Genomic DNA, 17,578 nt, shown 5'->3' on the forward strand with positions numbered 1-17,578 from the left:
TAAATGTCAACTCATGACACACACAACTGAATATATTGTCCTTTACCAAAATCAACATTACGGTAAAACGATGAATACAGGCATTACGGTGTCGATGCAATGACGTCAGAGGAAAGGAAGATGGCTGCTGTGCTGAAGGCGGAAGGTAAAGTAGTTCTTACCTCGGAACGTTTGTTTGTCTTTGTCGACTGTTGTGCTGTTCTACGACTGTTAGACGACTAGTTCCGACTTTACTGTGGCTGGCACCTGTTCAGTTGGAAGTCAATTCCTGCTCAGCATTTGGAGGCGTCAAATCAGGGCTGTTAGCTTGGCTAGCACAGCTGGCTAGCTGAGCAGCTAAAGATAAATATTACTGCGACTGATCACTTTGGGAAGGAGCATTGCTTATTAGTTTAGTTGTGTATGGATAGTCATAGTATATATGAGATGATCAGCGTTATGGAAAACTGGATGCCTCTATTCGTTTTGGGAAAAAATTAAAGCCGACCGATGTCGACATGTCGCTTCGAGCAGGGAGAGTTTTCATCCGGAATCGGACAGAGCAGCTAGGCGAGCACCAGGTCTGAATTAGGCCGCCAGGGGGATCGTGTGTTTGCTTGTGTGCCGGAAGGGCAGACTTCGCCACCCTGACCAGCATTTTGTGGACACACTTGGAATACATGCCTATAGCAGTGATACACCACAGTGAGTGTCCGCAGACCTAAAATACGATCCATTTATTATGGTGCCCGATCGTTAGCATCTAATAGTTTATATTTATGGTAGGTGTCTTATATGCTGATACACGTATATGTGTATTCATATAAACGCAGATTATTGTATTTGTGTGTGTGTGTCTGTGCATGGTCAGAGGGGAAGTGTAGGTGGCCGTGCACGGTGTGAGACGTCCTGCCTGCATAGACTCATCGCCATGAGCAACAAGGAGATGGTTTCCACAGTGACAGGTCAGTGCCTCTAGCTCTGTTGCTATGGTAACCTGTTGTCATAGCTCACACATCCCTTAATGTGAATATTTAAATTTGAAGGAGCAGTGCAAGTTTTTTTTAAGTCTCCTACTACATAGGAAGCTGGAGGGAATTGGTTACCTTAGACCTGTTTTCACAGTGCAGTTAAGTTCAAAACATAGGTGCTCCTTTTGTTAAATGTTCACGTGTCTGTGTCTCCGTGTGTGCATGCTCAGAGAATAAAGGCCAGAGGAAGGTGTTCCTTCCCAACAAGCTACTGGAGTGTCTCCCTCGCTCATCCAGTCTGCCAAACGAGCGTCTCAGGTGGAATACTAATGAGGTCAGTGTGTGTCCATGTCTCATGTAAGTATTTCCCTCCAACAAAAATGAAAGCATCTTCACACTGTCAACAGATTCAGTCTTGTGGAGCCTGTGTTTGACCAGCGTGTGTGTGTGTGTGTACAGGAGATTGCATCTTACCTGGTAACCTTTGACAAACATGATGAGTGGCTCTCTTGCAGCCTGAAAACCAGGTACACGCACACCACACACACACAGCAGAAGCAGTTTGTGTACTTGGCTGACCATTGATTGTTTCAGGCCAAAGAATGGTAGCATCATCCTCTACAACAGAAAGAAGGTCAAGTACAGGAAAGATGGCTACAGCTGGAAGAAACGCAAAGATGGAAAGACCACCCGAGAGGACCACATGAAGCTGAAGGTTCAAGGCATGGAGGTGAGTAGCGCTCCCTGCAGGCCAGATACAATATTGCGCTCATATAGTGTGTTGCACTAAAGCTGACCTATCTGTGCTTGCAGTGTCTCTATGGTAATTATGTCCATTCCTCCATCGTGCCAACATTCCACCGGCGGTGCTACTGGCTGTTGCAGGTTAGCATGCTCGCACTCACGCAAGCACACAAAAACACACAGACAGTTGTGCCATTTGTATTGTGACAGAACCCAGACATTGTGCTGGTCCACTACCTGAATGTGCCCTCCCTGGAGGATTCTGGGAAATTTAGTCCACTGCTGTGTGCACTGACCAGTCGCCATGACAGCATGAAGTGGAGCCGAGATGATCTGCTGAGTCAGCTCAAGCCCATGTGTAAGACACACTTGTCGTACATGTGCACACATACTGTAGTCCAGGGGTGGGCAAACTTTTTGACTCGCGGGCCGCATTGATATGACAAAATTTACGGGGGGGGCAGACTATATATTTTACACGTAACAGTCCACCTGGTATTATTGTATCTGTAAAATTGTCATGCAATCTGCTATTATTATTTATTATTTTATATTTATATTTAAATATTTTAAAAATAATAAAATATTATAATAATTACAATAAAATTAAAATAATTATTATTATATAATATAACAATAATATTATATATAATTAATATAATAATTAGCATTAATATAATAATTATAATAATCATAATAGTTCTAATAATAATTATATAATCTAATAATCTAATAATAATAATAATAATAATTATTATTATTATGTGCTTGTGTCCCTTTTTTCAGGAGCACTTTGTAAACAACAGACCATGTCAAAAAACGAAATTGATAAAACCATCAAAAGGTTGGCTCAGGCCATGATGCCAGGTTGTATGTTGAGTTTAAATGAAATACTTTGGAAAAGATTGGGCGGGCCGTATTCAAACACTTGGCGGGCCGGATGTGGCCCCCGGGCCGTAGTTTGCCCACCCCTGCTGTAGTCCATAGTCCAGATGAATGTTGTGTTTGTGTGTCAGTTCACAGCATCAAGGCTTCCGGGGATACTGTCGATTTTAGCATCGAGGAACTTGCACAGCTCATCCTGGATCGCCAGAGAACCAAACCGCAGCCCCGCACGCACGCTTGCCTCTGCAACACCAGCCAGGGTAATGCAGCCTCTGTGACACTCCAGTAATACCACGTGAGCCATGTGATAACGTGTGTGGGTCTGTCTGTTGTTCTCATCACCACCAGGAGGGAACATTCCTCACAGCTGCAACAGCACTAAGCATCGCATCATTTCTCCCAAGCTGCCCCTCTCCTCCTCCTCACCTCTCTCCTCAGAAGCAGGGGAGCTTGGAGGCGGTGGTGGAGATGCTAAACTGCCTCACCTCCAGGCACAGAGCAGCCCCGCCTCATCCCCACGTCCCCCATCCACGTAAGTGAGCACTATGAGCCCCTCGGTTGTGAAAGGCAACAAACATTTTATGCTTTCGCAGCTCTGCTTCGTCCCCGCAGCAGCCTCACATGGGGAACCATGGCAACGGTTTCTATGGCGACCACCATGGCAACCTGACCACAGTGGCACTGCCACATAATGCAGTGATTGTCATGGCAACCACGACACCCATCTCAGGCGGGGCAAAAGGAGAGGATCCCTCCAGCCAGTTATTACTCCCCCCATCTCTCCACCCTCCTGGAAAACCTGCCTCCCCCTGTCCTCCCTCCCCTACAACTCCCTCCCTGGCCGTTCCTGCCCACCCACCTGGGATGACCACCCTATCACTCGCTGTCCTTCCCTCCCCGGTCATAGGAGGCCTGCTTCTCAACCCTTCCTCTTCTGCCTCCCTCTGCTCTCCTCCTCCTCCTCCTCCACTGCCAACCTCCCCTTCCCCTCCCCTCTCATCTTTCTCCTCTCTCCCTCCCTTCCTCCCACCTGCATTTGACCCCGATTCCTTTCTGAACTCCCCCAAGCAGGGCCAAACATATGGCGGCCCACCTCCTCGTTCGACTTGCACCCCTTCCCATGTCATATGCTCCTGCTCCCCTCTGTCTCCTTCCTCCCTAGCGCTCTCCCCCACATCCACCCCACCCTCATCAATCTCCCCACCTTCATCGCTCTCTTCTTCCTGTGAGAATGACAGAAAGGACTCCATCTCCCTTCCCCCGTCTCTCTCGTTGTCCCCCACTTCCTCGGTGGCCCCGGCCATACTCCCCCTCTGTTTGGAACTAGGAGCTCTTGGCGAGTCAGAGGAGAAAGACCAGGGAAGTGGTGATGATGCTCGCAGCTTAGCTCCTCCCACAAAGCTAGCGCTGCTACAGGTGAGTCTTCCCACTCTTGGCGCCAACACAAACAAATATCATCATGTCAATGCATTTGGTTCCATTGCAACAATATGAACTGGCTGGGGGGGGGCAATGTCTGTGTGGTGCAGCCTCGCCACTCTTCAAGTGGGTCACCCCAGCAACAGGCGGGACATGGTGCTGCTTCACTGCCCTCAGATGGCCACACCAAGCAGTCATCCAACCAGGAGAAGCCCTATGGTCACCTACCAGGACCTGATACTCTGCCCTTACCTTCTCAATCCCATCAGCCTATTCCACAACAGTCCGATAACCAAGAGGACATCACCATGGAAACCTCTGTCCAGTCGACGACCACGTCACAGGTGAAGGAGGTCATTGGGAGGGGCAATGATTCCGATGCCCCTCCCATGGACACCCAACTGGAAGCAGAGCCCTGTGGGCAGGAAGGAGAGGAGCTTGTAATCTCCTTTGATAGCCAATTCCCTGACCTCATCTCTGACCTCATGACAGAGGACGAAAATCCCGTACCACCTCCTCTGTCCACCGTCACGGATGTGGGTGCCAGCCAGGCCGTGTTCCCAGCTGGAATTCGCTACATGGTGCCGCCCCAGCCCTCCCCCTCTTCTTCCTTCCTTCCCTTTCCTCACCCACAGCCGTCTTCATCCCGACTTGCATCCATCACTGATTTCTCACCTGAATGGTCGTACCCCGAGGTAACCCATCGCCAGTACCGGCATCAACAGATTACTTCACAGTTCTCATCTGTGTATGTGTTACGCAGGGTGGGGTTAAAGTATTGATCACAGGACCATGGAGTGAGCAGCGAGGTCAATACTTGTGTGTGTTTGACCAGAGTGCTGTTCCGGCATCACTGATCCAGCCTGGTGTGCTGCGCTGCTACTGCCCCGGTATACGCACACACACACACACACACACAAAACAATAAGTTGGGCCAGTCTATGTTTATTGATCATATATTAATTTGCATGCAATTAAGTACACACACACAGGGATGTTGCAGTAATGGGATGTGCTAAGAGGGAATGGTGTGTTGTTGGGGGTTTTATCGACCTCATTCTTAAAAGTGTCGATCCGGACAAGCACATGTCCAACAGTTTATTGGCCATTTTGGATCATTTTATGTGTTTTCTCTCCCCAGCCCACGAGGCCGGCCTAGTCTGTCTTCACGTTCTGGAGTCTGGAGGTTCAGTTTCCTCATCGGTTTTGTTTGAGTACCGTGCAAGAAATGCCAACTCACTGCCCAGCTCTCAGCTCGACTGGCTCTCATTAGATGGTCAGAGTGGTCACACGAGTTTAATACCAGGACAATATTACAACTCTCCTAACATGATTCACATATATGACACAAACTCTTTTCAACAGACAATCAGTTCAGAGTGTCCATCCTGGAGCGTCTTGAGCAGATGGAGCGCAGGATGGCAGCGATGGCTGCTCGTGATGTTACACAACAACGACAGCAGTGGCAGCAGCATGGCAACCGGATGGCTACACCCCCTCCTCCACACACACCCGAGGACTGTGACCAGGTAAGGAGACCAACCATTAACTTTTGGGGAGGAAGTGACAGCATCTGACTGTGTGTGTGCATGCATGCCAGTCGTCCCAGTGGTTTGAGAGAAGGATCATTCGAGTGTGTGAAAGGATGATGAGAGGAGTGCAGTGGAGTGGAGGTGAAGAAGAGAGGCTTCATCACTCTGTGCGTCACCGTGGGATGACATTGCTGCACTTGGCGGCCGCGCAGGGTTACACCCACCTGATACACACGCTCATTACCTGGAGGTACGCATCCACACACAAACACGGGACTACACGCAAACCCTGGTAACCTTTTGATGTCGTATGTAGGCATGTTCACAATGACAGTTTGGACCTGGAGCAAGAGGTAGATCCTCTCAACGTGGACCACTTTTCCTGCACGCCGCTGGTATGACGCTCCATTCATGAGACTCTGGCTGTAGGTTGAAAGGTCGGCCTCCTCATAGATGTTTGTGTATGATGTGTGCGTTTCAGATGTGGGCATGTGCTCTGGGCCACCAGAGGGCAGCAGAGCTCCTCTATGGCTGGAATAGTCTGGCTCTTGGCATCCCAGACTCACTGGGCCGTCTCCCGCTTGCTGTGGCCCGCTCCCGAGGACACACGTGTCTCGCTGCCGCTCTGGAGGACCTGCACATACATGCACATGTGACTCCCAGAGACACGCTTGCGCACCCTCCAGCCTCGCCTACGTCGACGAGCCCGGACACAGGTGACATGCCTGGAGAGCGCCATGTTATATGAGATCTTTGCTGCAATTGGCTTGAATTGTCTCGCTTTTGCACGTTGCAGGTCTTAGCTCTTCGAGCAGCCTCCCCTCCCCTAGTGATCCCTGCTCCCCCTCCCAAAGCTCCGCCTACTCTAGTTACTCTGCCCCCATGGACACCTCTCCCTCCTCTCCCCTGTCTCCTTTATCTTCCACCTCATCCTTTCCGGTCTCGTCGCCCCCTCCTACCTCCTTGGCTGTGTCGTCTGCGTGGGGGGAGGTGCCAAACGCAGGTAATAGTTGATGATTAAAAGTGCGTCATCTGGGCAGGACTAATGTTCTCACAAATGGTTCTGGCAGCTTTGAACCGGGGCGACCTCATGGAATGCAAGAGCGAGAGCCCTGCTTCACCAGTCCTCCCCCACATGACGCCGACGCTGGCGGAGCATCTCCTGAGCTACAGTGAGAATGTGGAGAATGAAGGCGAGGAGGAGGAGCTGCAGGTACATGTAGACATGTTAGACACCGTACTGGTACTCCATTCCAACTGCAGATATTGAGAGGTGATGCTGGTCACTGCCTCCCGCATGATAGGTTGACATGGCCACGCTGGCGGAGCAAATCATTGAGGCAACACCCGAGCGAATCAAACATGAGGACTTCACCAGGGGGGCAGAGTCACTGCTCCGAGAGAGGCGGGACAATCCGGCCATAGAGGACACCTGGTTGGCAACCTACCTGGAAACGGTCGATGCCCATACACAATCCCTGCCCAGGTATCCCTAATGCATTGTCCATTAAAGCATCTCTCGTGTGTTTAAGGAGGTCTCGTTACATACCGACGATGTTCTCTCCCGCTGTACAGGCGCATGTGCCCCCCCTCACCTCTCAGCGCATTGGCCCTCCAGAGGCTCCGCCCCCCTTCCTCTGTGGCATGGGCAGAGTTTCTCAACGCATCAGCCAATGGAAAGATGGAGAGGGACTTTGCCTTGCTGACACTTACAGACGGCGAGCAGAGGGAACTCTACGAGGCCGCCAGGATCATCCAGAATGCCTTCAGGAGATACAAGGTACCCCCTCGGCCGCCTGATCAGTGGACCTTTGTGCTGGCCGGATTTCATGCTCGCACTCACTATGTGTGTGTGCATGCGTATGTGCGTAGGGTCGCAGGTTGAAGGAGCAGCAGGACATGGCCGCAGCTGTCATTCAGAGATGCTACCGCAAATACAAACAGGTGTGTATGTGCCTGCATGTGTGCATGCGTGTGCATGCCTGTGTGTGTGTGCGCGCTCCAGCTTCACTAACACTAACCTGCTGTGTCTCTCTGCCTTCCTCCTCTCTGGCTAGCTAACATGGATAGCTCTAAAGGTAATATGGGGACCAGTAGATGTAGTGTGACGTGTGTGTGTGTGTGAGAGAACAAGTACAAGAATGACGTGCGCTACAAAGATCATCACTTCCTGTCCTGTGGCTCAACTTGTGCCTTTGCCCATCCTCCAGTATGCGCTCTACAAAAAGATGACACAAGCGGCCATTCTGATCCAGTCCAAGTTTCGCTCGTACTATGAGCAGAAACGCTTCCAGCAGAGTCGGCGTGCAGCTGTGCTCATCCAGCAGTACTATCGCAGCTACAAGGAGTACGAAAGGCTCAAGCAGGGCCCCGGCAGCGGTGCAGGCCACAACCCCAGAATCAAGTAAACCAGGTGTCAGTTGGCTTAAGTCATATGTGAGCGTTGATTGTGAGCAGTGTCCGTTTGTGCTCTGTCCACCAGGGGGACCTTCTTGACCAAGAAGCAGGACCAGGCAGCACGCAAGATCATGAGGTTCCTGAGACGTTGCAGACACCGGTAACGCTCACGTGGACAAATGTGCCGGTGATGTCCCAGTGAGATTGACAGCCACTCGCGTGCCTGTTGTTGCAGGATCAAGGAGCTGAAGCAGAACCGAGAACTGGAGAGGCGAGGACTGACCACGTAGACGACCTACCTGACGAGGATATGTTGACTGTCCGAATGAATGTACTTTCTGGCAGGGAGCTTGTGGAGGGATTCATCGTGATCATATTGACTTGTTAAAAGTGGTCATGTGACGTACATACATCTTGTCGCATGAATCTCCAAATTGTGTGCGCGTACATATATATATATATATATTTATAAACCCCGTACACAGGGACTTTATAGATGCTTTTATTTATGAGTACAAGTCTTAATGAACTGTGACATCTTTTCACCAATGGCCCCTGCGTGTGGCACTGATCTGAACTTGAAATTCATGAGCGTGTGCTTTGGAAAGCTCCAAGATGTCGCCTCTTTATCTACTACATGTTGAGTACACTGTCATCATGGCAACCCATGAGCGAGCATGAGCTCACACTTGTGTGCATGACTTTATTTCCTGCTTGTTTATTCACACAGTGCTACTTTCCAGCCTCTGGTGTCACTGCATTTTTATGACTGCTCCAAGTGTTAAAAAGGAGGCATGTAGAGAAAAATATCTGCTTTATTTCATATAAAAGCTGCGGCTCTTCAGCTTTGGACATCAACAAAGCAAAGCATTGCAAATGGGTCATGGTTTTCATTGCAATATATGGAAAATGTAGTGAACGACACAGCCTGTCAACTTGATATGCATCGTGTTGACTAAAAAAAACAGTAACTAACAGGTTTAGGTGAAGCCTGTCACACGTTTGATCAGAAAGAAATTCATGACACTAATCAATATCTGGTCAATACAATAGCAAAGCAAAAATAACTGAACAACTGGGTTGCTCCCCAGGCATGTGTATCAAAGTCAAGGGTCCAATTCTTCCTCAGCTCCAGATGTTAAATGTCATCACATGCCTTGTCTGATACTCTGGATGATCTGGAAGATTGCTGCGTGCGCATACAGGGGTTCACGTTAAATGAAGGCAGAGAAATGGATGTGGTGACGTCACTGTGCACTCACCTGATCCACAAACCACAAAGACGAAGAGCGCCAGCAGCCACGGACCCACCGGAGACTTCTCCTCGTTGACGGGCCGCTGGAAGACAAACGTCCAGCGGGCGCAAAGTCATTTGGAGTGTAAGCAAATTCATTCTTGGTTTTCATTTTCCGGGTTAGCATTGATGTCGACCTGCTCTTTCATTACCTTCTAATTCTGTGTCAAATGACATCACAGCTAAAACTGTAAGCAAATATAAATATATAATGGTACGGTCTACAAATATGAGGCAAAGTGGGACCGTGAAAAGAAAACCGTAGCATGAGCCGTTAGCTGAGTTTGTCGGTACCGATGTTTTCTGGACGTGTCCCCGCTGTGTGATTGTCTTGCTGTGCCGCTCGTTCGCCACTTTCATCCGCTGCACTCCCGACATGTTGTTGGTGGAACCGAACCAGGACGTGAACGGTGGGGAAATGTGCGCTACCCGCTGCCGAAAGATGGGCGCTCGTCTGGTAATGCTAACAGTTAACAAGCCGAAGACAAATGTGTCACGTGACTGGCCTGTCTTCTTCCATCGAATGCAAGCGCTCCTTTGTCCGCTATACTGACCCCTGCTGGACTGCGCTGAAAGTTACATTCAGGGACATCACGTTGGTTACGATTTGGACGATTCCAACCCGTCTTAAAAGGTGAAGGAAATAGAGGAGTATAATTCTAATACTTGTCCGTGTCTGATAATTACTGTCCAGTGCATTGATGTCTTTGGCAACAAATACTTTTAACCTGATTTTGGGGTTGGCTTGAATTTTCTCCTGCTTCCTTAAATTACATGCTGTCTTGTTGGTGGTGCTGAGTTTGAGCTTCTCTGCTTCAGCAACGCCATTTTGCTTTGAGAGTACAAAATTATTTCAGATCATATCACTCTTCATCATTTGTTTTGAAATATTCCTGACTAAAATGATGTATTCAAGTACCTGACTGCAATCAAATGAAAGATGACAAAAATTGACTTTTTAAATTTTTTTATTCACCATGCTAACCGACCTCCATCTTTCCAAGAAGAAGTTTGTCAGCATACTAGTCAGATAAGCACACAAACATGCATGTTAAATACATATTTGTCTTTGTCTCTTATATACACAAACACACACACACACACACATTCTTCTGGCTATGTTTTAGCCAGGGGTCAGAGGTCAGAGGTAGCTAGAAGTACCTGGGTCTTGAACAGGCGAAAACCTTTTGTCCCTCGTTAGTAAACGAGGCCAGCGGTCGTTAAAAAAAAAAAAAAGAAAAACCGGTCAACAACCAAGTCCACTGACGGAGCCGATACGATCCATCTTCATCCCGAAACATCCTCTGCCTCCCACCATCGCCTTTCGGTTGCGCCTCCTCAACTTGGAATGCCGCCGCAGGAAGTCCACCAGGAACTGCGGCCTTGCCTCTCGACTCCTGGCCATTCCCCTGGAGGAGGCGGGCCTTCCAGCTGAGCCCTCTGTGGCGTCGTGATGAGGGGGCGGGGCCACAAGGAGGGAGGAGAGCCGTGAGCCAAACAGGGAGGTCATGACCTGAGACAAAAGCGAGACACCCATTTGTTTTTTTGTAATGAAGACGCCATCGAGATATCTGGAAGGTGATGATGTCATGGCCGAAATCAAGACATTAATTATTTTTTGTCATAATCAAGCCATCTGCTTTCGGTCGGGGAAACTACGACGAATGTCACTGACCTTAGTGTCGTCTCTCGTAGGCGAAGGTCTGGACTCGGCTGTGACGACGAGGATTAAGATGAGGACGAGAAAGTTGAGGAAGGAGGAAGCTGAGGCGTCCATTTTGCAAGAAGATGATTGGCCCACGCGGAGTAACGGTGAGCTGTGATTGGCTAATGACTTGATGTTGTCTTAACGTGGCTCGCAATGTGCTGCTTGCTATCGACCTGTGGAACGTTAGCATTAGCTTTGAATGCCCCCGTGGCCGCTGATGAACATGAAATGTTGGACCAAAAGACGAAGAACTTTGTCGTTTTAAATTGAACTTACGTTAATTACTCAAAGACAAAAAGTTTTGTCGGTCGTCGATGGGTAATCAATAAATGTCGTCTCCAATCGTGATGGAAGAGAGTCCTCCCGGTCGGGACGCGTCTGAGGACTAATGTCCCGTCCAGCTTTTATAGCGTTTCAGTAGCGTGATGTCACACATGCTTGGTGCTGAGGTCACCATGGTGACGGCCTGTGCCATGCACACATGCGCGCGCACACGTGCACGCATGTGTGCACGGCGTGGAGAGTATGCCTGGAAGTCGTCGCTGGAAATGTACGGTCAAGGAGACGGGATTTCTGCGGTTTCGTTTTGTACGACTTCCTGCGGAGGTTCCATGCTCACCTGGACGAGATTCCATGCTAAAGTTGCTCTTTATCATCACCAAGTCCTGACTGTCTCTCATGACCTCTGACCTCACATCCCACCCCCCTTGTAAAACGTCACCGTGGCAACCGGATCGTCCTGGGCAACTATTTCCTATGCAAGGGGGCGGAGCTACAAAGGTTCACAGGGCGCCAACGAAAGGTGTATTTAATGACCCCCCCCCACACACTTTTGTCTCACAAACGAAACTCCGCCCCCCCTTTCAGCGCATTGACGTCACGCCCTCACGCGCACACAATAGCGCATCAATCACGGCGTGTCTGTCATGAGACGCTCTCGCCCCGCCTACAGCAACACGACGCACACAGTCCCACTTGGAGCGACGTGGCGGCGAGGGTGAGAGGTCAGCTTTGTGGTGGTGTCACACGGCTTCTGCTCATCGCTAGGCAACCGGCCGCTTTGGGCCCCAAAAATTCCTGAGGATCCTTAACGTCACATCGGCCGAGTGGTGCGAGTGCGTGGTGCCTTCAGGCGCGTGTAGAAATTTCATTCAGTGGGAGTGGCTGAGCGAGGGGGTGGCTTCCCGGGTTTTAGCTAACTTGACTTCGGACAGTGGTCCGCAATTATTTAGCGTCTTGTGTTTATCTGTATTGTACAGACTTAAATTAAAACTGAAACCAGTTTTAGTGTAGGTCTGGTCTAAGATTGAAGTCCTCCTCGGGTTTTACGCCTCCCTGATAATTCACTGTGTTCTCCCACGGGGTCCGCCCCACTATTTGAGAAGCACTGACTTAGGAAGACAACATTCTGGTGAATGACTTGCAGTACCGGAGTCCAACAAAGGGGCAGCAGCTACCTAAAGGTTGATTATTTATGTTTTATTCGTTATCATCAGGAGGTTGTCACTCGCTCCTCATGGCGACTTTAGTTGATTTTGGGATGGCGGTAGTCCTTCCCAGCGAACTTGGCCTGGTTGCCCAGCTCCTCCTCAATCCTAAAAAGGTTGACATCAGAGGTCACGGGATGCTTTTATTTTGGAAACACGAGCAGGAACCAGGAAATGCTCACCTCATCAGTTGATTATATTTGGCCAAACGTTCTGATCTGCAGGGGGCGCCGGTCTTAATCTGAAGCACACACAAATACACAGGTTTGTGTGTGTTTTAGTGTTGTGTGTGTGTGTGGGGGGGGTGGGGTGGGGTGGGGGGGTGTTACCTGTCCGGTGCAGAGCCCGACTACCAGGTCCGAGATGAAAGTGTCTTCCGTCTCTCCCGAACGATGGCTCACCATCACACCCCACCCGCTGCTCTGAGCCAGCTTGCACCTAACACACACATGCACTGTTACAGTGACACCTGTCAATCAAGGTCAGCCCGAAAAACAGAGCGGAATTCTTACGCCTGAATGGACTCGGTGACAGAACCGATCTGGTTGACTTTGAGGAGGAGACAATTGCAGGCCTTCTTGTCCACAGCCTGTTGGATCCTCTTGGGATTGGTGACGGTCAGGTCGTCTCCTACGATCTGATTGGTTGTTGACCGATTTAGCATATACAGTATGTTGCATCCATGTATGACGCGTATGTGTGCCATGACAAACCTGGATGTCTACAGACGATGTGAACTTGGCCCAGTTCTCCCAGTCATCCTGGTCAAACGGGTCCTCAATGGACTGGACTGGACCAAGAACACAAGCGTGAGTCTTGTTCCGGTCTTTCCTGTTCCCGTCGCCGACCTCACTAGCTCACCTGGGTAGTTCTTGATGAAGTTGCGATACAAGTCGCCAAGCTGCTCGCCGCTGATGTGTCTGGATGCGTCGTCGGGTGATTTGAAGTCCAAGTCGTACTTCCCGCTGCGGAAGAACTCGGACGCCGCGACGTCCATCCCGATTATGATCTTGTCCGGGTATCCGGCCTTCTCAATGGCCGTCTTCAAGAGCTCCAGAGCTGCGTACAAGAAACCCACAATCGGAGGAGGATGAGGAAGTCATTCACGTGCGTCTCACCTTCGTTGTTTTCCAGAATGTTGGGAGCGAAACCTCCCTCGTCTCCCACGTTGGTGGCGTCTTTTCCGTACTTTGCTTTGATGACGTTTTTCAGGTTGTGGTACACCTGAGGACAACTTTTGTTAAACCAGTGCCACACTAATAATGTGCGGCTACTGCGACAGGAAGTAGCGTTAACACCTCAGCGCCGATCCTCATGGCCTCATGGAAGTTGGCGGCGCCCACTGGCAGAATCATGAACTCCTGCATGGCCAGCTTGTTCCCGGCGTGGCTTCCTCCGTTGATGACATTGAACGCCTGAGGACCAGATGCCAGAATAAAGACGCTTCTGCGGAAGACGTGATGCTAACATTATCTGACCGCCAATCACTCACTGGAACCGGAAGGATGACGTCTTTGTGTCCGGCCAGGTCAGCAATGTGGCGGTAAAGAGGAACTCCCTTCTCTGCGGCCCCCGCCTTGCAGACGGCCAGCGACACCCCCAGGATGGCGTTGGCGCCGAACTTAGCTGCAGCACACAGACAGACAGGCGGGGTCAGAGACTTAAAGAAAGGTCAAGGGTCAAACACGGACAGCAATGTACTGTACTTACATTTGTTCTCGGTGCCGTCCAAGTCCAGCATGAACTTGTCGATCTTCTCCTGTTCCACAACACTGAAGTTCTGGAGCGAGACAGATATGTTTGGAGCTAGCGGTTAGCATCCGATGGAAAGTTTATCTCAGAACATTAGCTTGTGGCTAGTGACCTTCTCAATGAGCTTGGGGGCGATGTCCTTGTTGACATGCTCCACGGCCTTTATCGTCCCTGAGGGAACACAAAGGACGTGTGAGTGTGTGACGGCCATGTTGCAAGCATGCTAGCGAGGGTCACATGTGCACACCTTTGCCCAAGTACCGGCTCTTATCTCCGTCTCGGAGTTCCAGAGCTTCGTGGACGCCGGTGGAGGCGCCGCTGGGGACGGCGGCCCTGAAAAGACCTGAAGGGACAAACACTTGAGTCTTTGTGCTTCAGAAGGTAGCAGAAGGTTAGCTACGTGCTCACCCTTTGCTGTCCATAGGTCCACTTCCACTGTGGGGTTTCCTCTGGAGTCCAGAATCTCCCGAGCGTGGATCTTTGTGATGGACATCCTGTTTGAAGATGATGCAGGAAGCGTGTGTCAATCACAGTCCACATGACCAATAGGAGATGAGGAGGGAAGGAACATTAAATGTGCTGGGTGGAGCTGTGCAGCAGCGTTATTAATACTGTGACCTTTTTATAAAGGTCACGAGTATGTCCTCTCCCTCCTCTGGGCTAGCTAACATGATGCTATTAGCTCACATGCTACTTAAGCTAATGTCAGAGGAAAAGAATCATGGTCGCACAACACACTCATGACATTGAGTGATGTTATCTCCCTGGACTTTATCCTCACTTCCTGTTTGGCCTTTTTGGTCATTTGACCTTGGCTTGAAGGTCATGTCCTTGCTTCATTATTCACGGTCATCAACAACAAGCGATTTGAGACAATAAGCAGGATAATTTTCAAATTCAAAGGAGTTAAAGGAGCCTACCTCAGCTGTAGCGTGGGGGGCGAGGGGGCCTCGTCTTTAGTCCACCTGTCTCTGCGAGTGACAAGGAAGTCTCCTGCTATGGGCCGGACGCTTTTTATGGGCCCGGCTGGTTGTGGGCGGGCCCTGCTGGAGGCCAGGGAGTGTCTGCATGTGACACTGACTTTGATGTTTTTGTTTGTCCTATTACGTTACCGCTGCTAATTACTGACTCAGTCTGGACGTGTGCTAGCAGACACATGCTCGTTGTTAGCATGTTAGCTACGACTTTGTTGTTTATTTCAATTGCTGGGTTTGCACGCGTGTTCTCAAACTGACACACGCTCCCTAACTTGCACAGAGAAAGTCAAAGTTCACGTTAAGGGAAATGTGACACGCTGAGCATTCAACCAAAGGTCAAGAACACACACACACACTGTGACCTTTACGTGCACCGAACAGGCCCTAAATAGAAAACATGCTATTCAACTCGCTTGTGTCTGAATACCTCGTTTATAAGATGCTAGTCTGTCATGCTGATGATGTAGTGATGTAATGACATCACTGATGTCGACGTTTAGCAGTGAGCTAGTCGTGACATGTGAATAATGTAGTTCATTAAGAAGTTGCCTCATGGGCGTAGCGGTCACATGGTCACTTTGGCTCATTCATGTGGTCTTTTTGATCTTTGTGCGTCTCCGAGGAGGTGTTGCCAAAAAAACGGTGGCATTTCTAAATTATCACATGACTCCATCACAGTCTCCAACTTTATTCACCATGAAGCGTAGACATGGTTACAACTGTTGGGTGTGTCTTGTGCAGCTCTAAACAGACTAAATGTGTTACATCATTTTTTTGTTTTTTTTTTTTATACAAATGGACAGAACGTGGTAAGACATTAGCTGTTAGCGCTCCAGCACGTGGGTCTTGTACAGACGGTTCATCTGCTCCAGGAAGATGAAGGTGAGGACGGTGTGCGGTCCAAGGCGAGCGTAGTACGGTGTGAAACCCTTCCAGAGAGAGAAGAAGCCCTCCTTGGCCACCACACGCATCAGCACTTCCTACAGGTCCAAACACAGACATCAGAGATCGTACGCCCTCGCTTCCTGTCATGTGACTCACCAGCCCATTCTTGTACTCTGGCTTGCCGTCGATCATCCTCATGTTCTGAATCCTGCAGGCGCAACGCACGAAGCAATGAAGGACGAGCGCGGCTCAGACGAGCGCGGCCAATCAGATCTCACCTGGTCTTGACGATGTCGACGGGCATGGAAGCCGCCGTGGTAACCAGACCGCTAATCATACTGGCACAGAAATGACAAAAGATGTCGTCCCTGAAGTAGCCTGCGGATCACATGACGCACGTGAGGAGATGTGTGCGCAACCTTGAGAAGTGCATGAGCGTATAATTACCAGAGTCCAGCAATGCCTGTTTGGACTGCGAGTACGACGCCAACTGGGCAGCGTTCACCACGACTGCTCGCGCCATGGTTGGAATGCACCCCTGACACACACACATACATAAAACAGTGAGCCAGAGAAACCGTTGGCATCCAAAAAGTGGTCTCACCCTCCACAGCGTGGTGACGCCCTCCTCGCGTGTGATTCGAGCCAGTGCGTTAAAGACGTTGGTGTAGCCTCGCCGCTGGTCTGCAGGAAGTCTGCATGCACGTCAGATCACATTGGCATCTGCTAGCGTAGCTGGCCATCCTGTCACTGAGAGGGACTCACCGTCCATCTGCTGTCATCCTAATGAGCGCCACCTCGGCCGGCGTGCCCACAAAGGCTCCCGTGGCGCCGGCTGTCATGCCGATCAGTGCCTGTGCAGGGAGCATTACTGTCACACCAAGCCACCTTAAAGAAAAAGTTGTCTGCGCACCTTAAGGAAAAAGTTGGGCGGGCGACCGTCTGCCGATGTCATCTTCTCAAACAAGATGGTGTAGATGCCTAGACGGGTGGTGGTGTAGGTGGCCTGACGCAGCAGACCTGCAGAGAGACTAAACAAACACAAACGACTATCAATCGTCAACAACAGACCAGGCAGGTGAGCGATGGACGAGTTACCCCGTGTAGATGCCGCTGATGCCCTCGTTTTTCAAGATGGAAGCAAGTGCGTGGAAGCTGGTCTTGTATTCTCGAGCCTTTGTACCCTGACCGCTGAGCTGCATGCGGTTTTTGACCAGGTCTAGCGGCTGCACGAACACAGTGGCACCCATCCTGCACACATACAAAGTTCATGAGGACATTGCTGCATTCACTGAATTCAATGTAGTTTATTATAGTAGTTCATCATAAAAGTGTGTTTCTTCCAGCAGTTCTGGTAAATTAAAATTCTGTTTTTAAACCAGAATAATTTAATAATGGATTATAAGGCATCCGCCATTGTACTCAAATGAGTTCATATGAATAATGTTCAATATGGAAAATGAACACATGTTTAATTGTTTCATAGTTTATTTACAGATCAAGAATCAGGGTGTAAAAACAACGTAACGGTCCAGATTGCGCAAGAGC

The 17,578-nt window shown here is 49.8% G+C and overlaps 6 protein-coding genes across 10 annotated transcripts in view; 2 read left to right on the top strand and 4 right to left on the bottom strand.

Moving 5' to 3' along the window:
• Positions 1-73: 73 nt before the first annotated feature.
• camta2 (calmodulin binding transcription activator 2) lies at positions 74-8,804 on the top strand. 4 transcript variants are annotated; one of them, XM_058066185.1, is made up of 26 exons: positions 74-145; positions 851-944; positions 1,181-1,284; positions 1,410-1,477; positions 1,545-1,680; positions 1,764-1,835; positions 1,905-2,052; positions 2,711-2,839; positions 2,928-3,111; positions 3,173-3,995; positions 4,109-4,693; positions 4,762-4,888; positions 5,140-5,274; positions 5,364-5,527; positions 5,599-5,780; positions 5,847-5,925; positions 6,012-6,246; positions 6,327-6,533; positions 6,601-6,743; positions 6,835-7,016; positions 7,106-7,310; positions 7,403-7,474; positions 7,588-7,608; positions 7,741-7,934; positions 8,013-8,087; positions 8,163-8,804. In XM_058066185.1, the coding sequence occupies exons 2-26, from the start codon at positions 911-913 to the stop codon at positions 8,215-8,217; spliced, it is 4,359 nt and encodes a 1,452-aa protein (XP_057922168.1). In that variant the 5' UTR covers positions 74-145; positions 851-910; the 3' UTR covers positions 8,218-8,804. The 4 variants fall into 4 exon arrangements, with proteins under 4 accessions (XP_057922168.1, XP_057922171.1, XP_057922169.1 ...); XM_058066186.1 differs by lacking the exon at positions 74-145 and adding an exon at positions 190-684; XM_058066188.1 differs by lacking the exon at positions 7,588-7,608.
• zgc:85858 (uncharacterized protein LOC405879 homolog) lies at positions 8,725-9,740 on the bottom strand. Its single transcript, XM_058066210.1, has 3 exons — positions 9,516-9,740; positions 9,190-9,265; positions 8,725-9,116 (listed from the first exon to the last, which is right to left on the bottom strand). Exons 1-3 carry the CDS (start codon positions 9,597-9,599, stop codon positions 9,076-9,078), a joined length of 201 nt encoding a protein of 66 aa, XP_057922193.1. The 5' UTR covers positions 9,600-9,740; the 3' UTR covers positions 8,725-9,075.
• Positions 9,141-17,578, top strand: part of trappc1 (trafficking protein particle complex subunit 1) — a 17,122-nt gene continuing 8,684 nt past the window's right edge. The window contains exons 1-2 of one of the 2 annotated variants that reach the window (XM_058066207.1): positions 9,141-9,306; positions 10,917-11,033. In XM_058066207.1, the coding sequence (XP_057922190.1) occupies positions 11,010-11,033 (24 nt within the window). In that variant the 5' untranslated portion in view covers positions 9,141-9,306; positions 10,917-11,009. Of the gene's footprint in view, positions 9,307-10,916; positions 11,034-17,578 lie in introns of those variants that run through there. The other variant, XM_058066208.1, reaches the window with a different exon arrangement.
• nppcl2 (natriuretic peptide C-like 2) lies at positions 10,303-10,998 on the bottom strand. Its single transcript, XM_058066209.1, has 2 exons — positions 10,897-10,998; positions 10,303-10,734 (listed from the first exon to the last, which is right to left on the bottom strand). The coding sequence occupies exons 1-2, from the start codon at positions 10,996-10,998 to the stop codon at positions 10,468-10,470; spliced, it is 369 nt and encodes a 122-aa protein (XP_057922192.1). The 3' UTR covers positions 10,303-10,467.
• Positions 12,394-15,174, bottom strand: eno3 (enolase 3, (beta, muscle)). The gene is made up of 14 exons (XM_058066200.1): positions 15,089-15,174; positions 14,577-14,662; positions 14,416-14,511; positions 14,281-14,339; positions 14,127-14,196; positions 13,909-14,042; positions 13,715-13,831; positions 13,535-13,640; positions 13,278-13,475; positions 13,130-13,206; positions 12,929-13,053; positions 12,746-12,854; positions 12,599-12,657; positions 12,394-12,524 (listed from the first exon to the last, which is right to left on the bottom strand). Exons 2-14 carry the CDS (start codon positions 14,659-14,661, stop codon positions 12,455-12,457), a joined length of 1,305 nt encoding a protein of 434 aa, XP_057922183.1. The 5' UTR covers position 14,662; positions 15,089-15,174; the 3' UTR covers positions 12,394-12,454.
• The window catches only part of slc25a11 (solute carrier family 25 member 11), a 2,043-nt gene continuing 282 nt past the window's right edge, over positions 15,818-17,578 (bottom strand). Inside the window, exons 2-9 of the mRNA XM_058066201.1 lie at positions 17,129-17,281; positions 16,944-17,061; positions 16,796-16,884; positions 16,635-16,725; positions 16,478-16,568; positions 16,309-16,408; positions 16,187-16,238; positions 15,818-16,125 (exon numbers count right to left, since the gene is read on the bottom strand). Coding sequence (XP_057922184.1) covers positions 15,970-16,125; positions 16,187-16,238; positions 16,309-16,408; positions 16,478-16,568; positions 16,635-16,725; positions 16,796-16,884; positions 16,944-17,061; positions 17,129-17,281 — 850 coding nt within the window. The 3' untranslated portion in view covers positions 15,818-15,969. The remainder of the gene's footprint in view (positions 16,126-16,186; positions 16,239-16,308; positions 16,409-16,477; positions 16,569-16,634; positions 16,726-16,795; positions 16,885-16,943; positions 17,062-17,128; positions 17,282-17,578) is intronic.

This window comes from Doryrhamphus excisus, chromosome 3 (assembly GCF_030265055.1).
Source record: "Doryrhamphus excisus isolate RoL2022-K1 chromosome 3, RoL_Dexc_1.0, whole genome shotgun sequence".
Taxonomy (NCBI): domain Eukaryota; kingdom Metazoa; phylum Chordata; class Actinopteri; order Syngnathiformes; family Syngnathidae; genus Doryrhamphus; species Doryrhamphus excisus.

Bases quoted from the DNA above. Each gene is read 5' to 3' on its own strand.
- camta2 (XM_058066185.1), top strand. From the start codon at position 911: ATGAGCAACAAGGAGATGGTTTCCACAGTGACAG. The intron at 1,478-1,544 runs GTACACGCACAC...TGATTGTTTCAG, and splicing joins TCTTGCAGCCTGAAAACCAG to GCCAAAGAATGGTAGCATCA. The intron at 2,053-2,710 runs GTAAGACACACT...TTTGTGTGTCAG, and splicing joins GAGTCAGCTCAAGCCCATGT to TTCACAGCATCAAGGCTTCC.
- zgc:85858 (XM_058066210.1), bottom strand. From the start codon at position 9,599: ATGTCGGGAGTGCAGCGGATGAAAGTGGCGAACGAGCGGCACAGCAAG. The intron at 9,266-9,515 runs GTACCGACAAAC...TTTGTCTTCCAG, and splicing joins GACACGTCCAGAAAACATCG to CGGCCCGTCAACGAGGAGAA. The intron at 9,117-9,189 runs GTGAGTGCACAG...ATGCGCACGCAG, and splicing joins CTTTGTGGTTTGTGGATCAG to CAATCTTCCAGATCATCCAG.
- nppcl2 (XM_058066209.1), bottom strand. From the start codon at position 10,998: ATGGACGCCTCAGCTTCCTCCTTCCTCAACTTTCTCGTCCTCATCTTA. The intron at 10,735-10,896 runs GTCAGTGACATT...CTTTTGTCTCAG, and splicing joins CTACGAGAGACGACACTAAG to GTCATGACCTCCCTGTTTGG.
- eno3 (XM_058066200.1), bottom strand. From the start codon at position 14,661: ATGTCCATCACAAAGATCCACGCTCGGGAGATTCTGGACTCCAGAGGA. The intron at 14,340-14,415 runs GTGTGCACATGT...GTGTTCCCTCAG, and splicing joins GAGCCGGTACTTGGGCAAAG to GGACGATAAAGGCCGTGGAG. The intron at 13,054-13,129 runs GTTTGTCATGGC...ACAACCAATCAG, and splicing joins CATCGTCTGTAGACATCCAG to ATCGTAGGAGACGACCTGAC.